Raw genomic sequence first — 8,599 nt, 5'->3', positions numbered from 1 at the left:
AAGGAAAAGACCAAAAATTCAATTAATATTTCTTTTCTGTGTGGATGTATACATTAGGTATCATTCATCCCAAAAAAAAGTTGTTGAAAGAAAATGAAAAATTGCATGGCCTTAGCTTCTTCGCCAAACTATCTAAGCTAGCTGACATGAACAGAAGTGAAATTCTGAACTTATCAATCGTGTCAAAAGATTTTGTCATTCGGGAAGGGAAATTTAGGCTAGATATCAACAGCTCGAACTTGTCAATGGCCTTTGATCCAAATGATTCGCACGTCCGGTGTCTCAAGGGAGAGATGCAGGCTTTGAATCCATCCTCCTTTCCCATGGACTAAGAAGAAGAAAAAAGTTGAACTTGGGCACACACTGACTGACATACATGTACATCATGATATACATCGCCTTGAGAAGCTTCATTGTTTCTACTGCTAGAGCCTAGAACCTGATGGGCAATCCATAGTTGTGGAATGTTTTGATTGTTCCATCGCATCCAGCCGTCACAATCACGACTCCCCACGTGTCTGATATAGTCCTGTGTCTGTGGGCATTACTGTAGTGCTGATCATGAGATTCATCTTCTGAAACTGGTACATCGCACAGGGGAAGTTTCTCTTCTGGCCAAGTTGCAGAACCCCAGCACGAGCCATCCATGGAGAACCAATTACCAAGGGAAGAACGTTCGGAATCAAGGTCCAGTGTTTGTGAGCTTTCAGTAGCACCACTCCCAGAGCCTCTCCATCCTGCTCTGCTCCTCGACCAAGGTATTGCAACGGTCACACCTTCAGAGAAGAAATGCTCACAGGATCGCACAGATTTTGTTTGTTTTGATGCAGGGATGCACGCCCTGTTATAGTTCCAGAGATAAACACGAGAGTCCCCTCCAATCGAGACTATATGTTTCCCACTTGAAGTAAATGAAGCTGACATCTGACTTCCTGACTTTGGAAGACCTGCTCAAATCAGTAGTAACTATTTTAGGACGAGTCCATAGCAACCAAATAAAACAGGTTTAGACATACTCCAAGGGTGAATTGCACAAAAGCAATTTATTTAATGCAAAAATAGCAAATCGTGCACCGAGGCATATATGATTGTGGATGGTCTATCTTATTACTTAAACCGTGCAGCTGTAAGATGAATATTACAGAATAGTGTTCAATACTTTCATCTCTAGTTCATTAAAGTGAATATGCATGAGCTTTGTGCAGACAAAAGATCACATGGAAACTATCTCCATACAGCATGCATCAAAGTGATCACAAATGACATCAGCCACCTAACTATAGACATGCTTCTGAAACTCCTAGATTCAGTAGTGCAAATAACATTCGAGCTCTTTACAATTAATATCTCGAAATAAAATAAACCAATCCACTCTAACACGGATTTTCAAAATTTTTTTTATCGGTAGCATGGATCTCTAACTTCACCGATACAGCTTTCAGAACTCAGATAAAGAATCAAATGTCAAGCATCACAAACATTCTAAACGGGCAGGTGTCAAACATAACAACAGAACAGGCAATTAAATCACATCTGCATTAACACTTCATAATCATCTGATTAACAAGACCCCTTGGCCTAGTACCAACCACAACCTACTAGAAGCCAGATATCCATCCGGTACAATGGAAATTCATTACCTTTTTTTTTTGATAAGTGCAATGGAATTTCATTACCATAACTATATCTTTAGGAGAGAAGAAAAGTGACCAATGAGTAGAACCAGATCCTCATAGGGTGTCCATATAGTGGAAGAGTTCCAACTTGTAAAGTATCTAAACCCAACTAATCTATTCTATGCTGCAACCACAGACTCTCCAATCACAACAGCACTTGGAACAGACTACTTAGCATTACTTATAACACTATCAATACGAGAAAAATAATTATAGGAGTGAACAGTGAAATACTATGTAAATTTTTTTTATAAGTAAAATACTATTTAAAAATATCATGTGTTGAATTAAAAGGAATAAATTACAGCTGATAAAAACTGACAGGGGAGTGTAAAATACAAGATCAAAGGACTGTGGGCTAAATTGGCCCATTCTTCTTAATATAATCTTTTACTTATAAAAAAAAGGACCGTGGGTTAAATTGAAGCATTTTCACTCCAACAGTGGCAGATTTGACCATTGGATGATTACAAAACATATGATTAGTCTGCCAATCCAGGTTTGACACTATATTACAGTACATACAAATTGTTAAAAACACATTTTTACACATCAGTCTCAACTCAATGATTTTCACAACTCTATCTCAGTACTGTTCTCTTAGAATGTTAACGCTGCAAGTACATCAAGACTCAAATGGAATGTCGAATGCTGAAAAACTGATTTTCAGACCAACAGTCTCAATTTAATGACGTAAATTCTCCACCTCCGTATTGGTGGACATATCAACGGAGAATAAAATGGAAAGATGAACAGTTAGAAAAGATTTTCACACCAACGGTCTCAGAAAAAACTATCTACCTCTATATTTGCGGATGATATCAATGCCATCAAATATATGAAGTTTCGAGTCTTCTGATGATATCATAACTCTTTGAGATATTTCCTGGGAGAACTGCAAGGAGGAAATATACACATGGTAAACAAAATATGTCATAGGGAGTCTATTTTCTATGAGAGCAAGAGCGCAGCATACCTGAATGCCAGTGATCTTATTAGCAGACGTTTTCTTTTTGCCTTGAACACATATCTGTGCATCGAGTTTTAGATGTTTGCCTATACCATATTAAGACCAGTTTAGGCACTCCAAGGGGAGGGGAAAAAGGATTCAACATAAACTAATGCCACTACTCAGCATAAAGATGTACCTGATGCATCATAGAAACGACAAGTGCCTGTAATAGAACCAACTATGAAGCCCTAATTGCATAGAAATATATAATATGATTATTGTCATGAGCTTCAAAAAGCATAATCTTAGGAGAAAATTATATAAATTAAAATCATGATATTCAGATCATACATTCCCATCTGGCTTGTAGCATATAGCAGTTATTACATCTCGCACATCAGCCCAATCAACAACTCGCTTCTCAGACACTCCCCAAATTCGAACTTTTCCATCTACGGAGCCACTGATAAAGTAATTGTCATCAACAGGATTGAACTGCACGCATGTCACTGGTTACAATGAGGAGAGAGAGAGAACTATGTTAATATTTCTGGAAGCAATAAAGCAAAGAAAACAACAAAGTAAGAAATACATGATTGTATTCTACATGATGGCGAGATATGCGATTCATCTTATCATTATATCTACTTGCAAATATGCATGGTGCATCTGAATAACTAAATTTATTAAATGAAAATTACTAAATGTAATTACATTAGCATACCTTGGAGCCAATATATGATGAATAAAACCTTTAAAAGAGTCAATGTTGGTACTTGATTTTCAAAATGTGGTTAAGCACTTTAATCTTTTCTCTCCTAACTCTTATAGTTTTTCTAGTACATGAATTTTGGTTTGATTCAAGTCAGGTTTTTTCAGTTTTGAAATGGTTATTGAATTTTACATGAGGTTAAAGAGCCTATAATTTATTACTCTTGATGGTCAGGGTCACTTTGACATACTATATAACATATTTTTGGTTCCTCTATCCACTCAAGTAAAGTTTGTGAGATTCCTCATCACTAAATATTTACTTAAATGTATTATTAAGTTTTAATTTAATGACATATATAATGGGGGTGTTACATGGCTAAATAGAAGTAAAGCTCTCCACTTCGAAAATTATAGATTATATAGATGATATTATTAAAGAGACAAAAATTTGAATCGTCTCATATGTACCGTAATCATTGTGACGGAAAACATTATAACATTGTGTGCAACCCAATTTCCACAGACGAACGGTTTTATCCTTGGATGATGAAAGCAGAAACTGTAACAAAACATTTAGATTAGCTACAAAAGTGTTACAGGCTTATATGCAAAGATAATCACGCAAAGCAAGGGTCAAGAGACTCACATTTGAATGGGACCAAGACAGGTCCAAGACACCACTAGAATGGCCATGAAATTCGTGCACTGGCGACTCTTCAATGTGAAAAACCTTATCAGGAATAACAATGGAGGCATGGTTCATACTTTTTCCCCCAAGAGTGGACTTGCCTCCTTTCATTTTTATGCCGAAACTGCCTCTAACCATTAAATAATTATCCAAGGCATCTACTGATGTAACACGCCAAATACGTACAACCCCATCTTCGCCACCACTTGCTAGATATTGGCCATCTGGACTAAACTTTATTGTCCAAATTAAGCCATTGTGTGCACGAATCTCTTGCCCATTGAATAGAGCAGTAAATTCCATGTACCTCTTGTTATTCTGCCATACCTTCATTCTGTTTATCTTAGGCGTTCTAGAATTTGGTTTTGATACTTCTGTGACAAATGTATCTCTACTTCCCTTCCTCTTGTTGATAAAGTGATTTAACCAATTTTTCAATCTCCTTTTACCCAAATCCAAGTTTTTATATTCTTTTAAGTGGGCATGCATATTACTGCCCACATATTCTTGAGCAGCAGTTGAATGCTCAGTAGCCTTCCCATCGAGAACTACTTTCTGTTTTTGTCGGTCTTCTTGTTTTCCTTCCAATTCATCAAACAGGGCTTTTGCTTGCGTGCCCCTCTCTCTTTTACAGCAAACCATATTTCCCTCTGCTAAATCAGTAGATGAAATGCAAGAGCTTGAGACAGCTCCACTGCATTGCTTGAGCCTCTCCAATCCCATCACCTCTGATAAGCCAGAAACTTCCATTCCAATCTCCGCACAAATCCTAGGAGAAGAAAATTCAGCTAAACCAATTCCACGTAAGAAATTCTCCCGCCTTTCCTTAATGCTTTGTGGTTCATTCATCCAAATACCATATTCTAAATGTATAGAACCTATCTCTTCATCTACAGATGACTCTTCAGACGATAAATAATCCGCGGAGTCAAAGAAAACATCAATTTCTCCCTCATCAGAGCTCAGCATGTCTTGTTCTCGAGGCCAATAATCCACACCAAAAACACAGTTCTCGCACAGTCGCACTCCCTATAGGCAACCAAGCAGTACTTAGAACCCTTCAATATCAAAAAACGGCCGAATTCACGGACCCATTTTTACTCGCAAACTATGCGAGAAAAGGCGGCCACAGTCTGCAATTCAACCATATATCTGTAATTTTCAAGCATGGGCAAGAACGAAGAAACAACTACCAAACCCAAGAGACCACCAATGAGAACTGTTTTCACATGTTCTAATGCTCAAATATATGGATACGAGTACTGAGATACTCATAGAAAACAATATCAATATCCGAAAACGCGGAAATGCTAGAATAATCAAATTCACAGAACAAAGTTTAAAGCTTCAAGGTAGAAGACTGTACCTCTGCTTCAATACAAAGCAACAGTGAAATTCAACATCATGACCGACACTCCCTAGAATTGCGGCCAATGCAATACCTCGAGGTTAATTCCACACCTTTGAGCACATACAAAACAAACCCAAAACTCATCAAGTGCTCTGTACTCGGAGGTCGGCATAGAGGTACATGAGAGAGAATGGCGGAGGAAGGAAAAGTTTGAACAGAAAAGGGTATCCAATAGATTAAAGCAAAGTCTATGACAAGTGTCAATTAGAGGCCGAATAAATGGCCTCGAGATATGGGGTGTGGGGGTGAGACTGAAAGGCACCACGAGCGACAAACACGAGCGGCGCTGCTTCTGCAATTACCCTACTGCTGTCAATAGGTTCCAAGCGCGCCAATCTATGTAACATAAAGAAAACTCATTAATGTCAGATGCCCTCCCCTTTGAAGAGGTTAAATACCAACTTAAATTTCATAAGCCCATAGCAAAAAGTTCATAAAAATCCAAAAGAACTGTGAATCAGAAATTAAAGTCCATAGAAAACCAGAAGAAACTACTTCGTTAATCAAGACACACCTATGAATCTTAGAGACACAAAGGAGATTTCGAATACATACCTAAAGCTAAAAAGAACCAGATAAGGAATTATAATGAATAAAAGTTTTTAAGGCCCACTAAAGGTAAGTTTCCAGAAATTCAAAATTCACTAACCAAATTAAAAAGAAGATTTTTTTTACTTTGTTTTATTGCTCATGCTGTAAATTACTAAATTTGTGTCTAAAAAAGAAAGTGGGAATTGAAGAAATGTTATAGTAATGATGATGTAAAAGGGTCCAGTAGGCTCTGCTGAGATTTTATGAAGCCTTTTGACAATTTCTAAAAGACATGAATGGCAATCGAATCGTAGCAACGAGAGAGAACGAACCAGACAGACTATGAGCAAACCAAGCCCTTTGATACCACTTCCATACAAATAGACTAGCAGCAGCCAGAACTGCAGCTATACCGCCGTTGTAAAACCAAGTAATTCAGACAGACAGAGAGCTCATGTTGAATAAAGTGGTAGGGCAAACACCTGTGGGCTACATAGGTAATTGCGCGACCAATCGTTTCGGTAGGTGAACGTATTAGCTCTCTGCTCCTGTCTCTCTCTCTCCCTCTCCCTCTCGGGGCAGGTAGCCGGGTTTCGGTTCCAATATCAATATTTCTTGGGTTTTGTGTTGAAGGTATGTTTTGTGGCGTTAAAGAAGAGACACTGCGATGGAGCTATAGGACTGCTAAGCTTATCGATCTCTGGTTCTGGCTTATTTTTGTTTTGCTTTTTGTGATTCTAGAGAACAGTTTTCCGGGTTTCCGGGACTTTTGTTGGCAATGATCCAAAAACATCAATGAGAAATTTTCGTTCAGCGACTTTGAATTTTCGGATGTGGACTCTCACATAGAGAGATCGAGAGGCATGAATTAGAGACTCTGGCACCTTTCCAGAGCTTTCTTTACCTCTCAGATTCTCTCCAATCCAATCCCCATTTTAGCTGTTTTCATGAGTGAAGCATTCCACTGGAGAAGTGAAAAAAAAAAAGATGGTATTTACAAAAAGAAAAGCATTTTGAAAACAAGTTTGTTCTTTTTTGGGAAGTACTTAAAAACAGAGAAATATCTATCTACCATATTTAGGATAATAGGACTATATGATTCAAGACCCAAGAGAAAGAAACAATCACGTGACCCAAATCATTCAAGGAGAAGAAAGAGAAACCTCTGGCAAAGGTAGTAGTCAGTGGTATCTTTACCATTGGCATTGACATGAAATAAGAGCTCAGTACACACGACGAAGTCTCTGATCTCGATCGTACTCAAAATTACAGAAAGACTCTGAGCGAACTAGCTGCACGATCTCACAGATCTCCTTTCGGATGGGCCCTTTACTGTTATGGTTTTCATGGAACCACTTAAGTCCCGAGAGAAAAGTAAAATGTACGTACGGACAGTTCAATGTTAACTTGTATTTGAAGAGTGTTGCAGGAAACGAGGGTGTTTGCACGTACGTACGTACGTAGGGAGTGACACTGTTTTCTTTACGTATACATGCAACAAGGGAGACCTAGAAGAGAGAGAGAGAGAGATATGATAAGATGGATCGAAGTCTACCATATCATTATCAATGATCAGTAGGCATATAAATTTTTCTTGGCATCTTTCGAAGCTTCCAAAAATCCTGGTGTCACACCCTACGGTCATGGGTTGTGACTTCGGAATCCAAATCGTCAACCGTTGATTTCATATCATTTTGGTCGGGCACCATATAAAGCATGCTAATTAACAATGATCTTGTGTGGAAAGAAAGATATATAGAAATAAAGAAGATCAGGGAGAGAGGCATGCATCAGATATAATGAATCCATGCTTATCGATCAATTTCAGCCCTCGAATTATAGTACTTTGAACCAAAGAGAAAAGAATCCGTAACTTTTGATATCAATGCTAGAATATCCTAATGTTATGTGCTTGGACTCGAATCCAGTGGCCCCTCCTCGTATCCATCATGTGCATGCATGCATGTTCATGAGAAAATTATAGCTAGCGTGAATAGTACCGATCATCACAGTAATCTTCTCTTTCACTAGCTAGTAGCCATGGGATCTATGCTTGTTACTATCATGTTTGTGCTGTTGGCAACATATAATGAAATGAAAATGGCAGTATGGGAAGAATTACAGACTTATCTAAAAGTTCAGTGCTTCTCACCTGACAAAATAAGTTTAGAAAATGAAGGATGCGTTACTAACCATTAAGATTGTTGAATATTAGCAGTTTTGGTGTGTGTATATATGAGAAATTCTATACACCACACTATCATCCTACTTTCATCCCACCAAGTATGATGTGACACATTTCTAACTATTAAATGATCATTTGTTGCATACTTATTTATCATTTAATAATGATGAATGTGTCATATACCACTTAGTATAATCAAATAAGTTGAGAGTGTGATGTATAACATTACTCATATATATACACGAAATGCTATACACTACACTCTCATCCTATTTTGATCATATTAAATTGTATGTAACACATTCATCACCATTAGATAATAAATATATATAACATTCAGAAGGTTATCCAACTCCGAAGATGATGGACTGTCGAGTACTGTGAAGTTTGATCTATCTGGCAAAGCCATTTGTTTTCACTTCCCAAGAGATATATACAGATC

At 37.7% G+C, this 8,599-nt stretch overlaps 1 protein-coding gene across 6 annotated transcripts; it reads right to left on the bottom strand.

Annotated features, from left to right (window-relative positions):
* Window positions 1-7,356, bottom strand: LOC121250711 (WD repeat-containing protein 44-like). 6 transcript variants are annotated; one of them, XM_041149901.1, is made up of 10 exons: window positions 7,170-7,356; window positions 6,455-6,936; window positions 5,397-5,777; window positions 3,989-5,163; window positions 3,811-3,901; window positions 2,980-3,137; window positions 2,825-2,876; window positions 2,653-2,732; window positions 2,478-2,571; window positions 1-947 (listed from the first exon to the last, which is right to left on the bottom strand). In XM_041149901.1, the coding sequence occupies exons 4-10, from the start codon at window positions 4,997-4,999 to the stop codon at window positions 433-435; spliced, it is 2,001 nt and encodes a 666-aa protein (XP_041005835.1). In that variant the 5' UTR covers window positions 5,000-5,163; window positions 5,397-5,777; window positions 6,455-6,936; window positions 7,170-7,356; the 3' UTR covers window positions 1-432. The 6 variants fall into 6 exon arrangements, with proteins under 6 accessions (XP_041005835.1, XP_041005840.1, XP_041005838.1 ...); XM_041149906.1 differs by having other exon boundaries at window positions 3,989-5,059; XM_041149904.1 differs by having other exon boundaries at window positions 3,989-5,777; window positions 6,818-6,936.
* Between the last annotated feature and the right edge of the window lie 1,243 nt (window positions 7,357-8,599).

Source organism: Juglans microcarpa x Juglans regia, chromosome 2D (genome assembly GCF_004785595.1).
Source record: "Juglans microcarpa x Juglans regia isolate MS1-56 chromosome 2D, Jm3101_v1.0, whole genome shotgun sequence".
Taxonomy (NCBI): domain Eukaryota; kingdom Viridiplantae; phylum Streptophyta; class Magnoliopsida; order Fagales; family Juglandaceae; genus Juglans; species Juglans microcarpa x Juglans regia.
The sequence above is the reverse complement of the archived record's forward strand: the minus strand, read 5'-3'. Positions and strand labels throughout refer to the sequence as shown.

Coding starts and splice junctions, on each gene's coding strand:
- LOC121250711 (XM_041149901.1), bottom strand. CDS start 4,999: ATGCTGAGCTCTGATGAGGGAGAAATTGATGTTTTCTTTGACTCCGCG. Junction 3,138..3,810: donor TTTCCGTCACAATGATTACG/GTACATATGAGA, acceptor CATTGTAACCAG/TGACATGCGTGCAGTTCAAT. Junction 2,733..2,824: donor TCGTTTCTATGATGCATCAG/GTACATCTTTAT, acceptor AATATGGTATAG/GCAAACATCTAAAACTCGAT.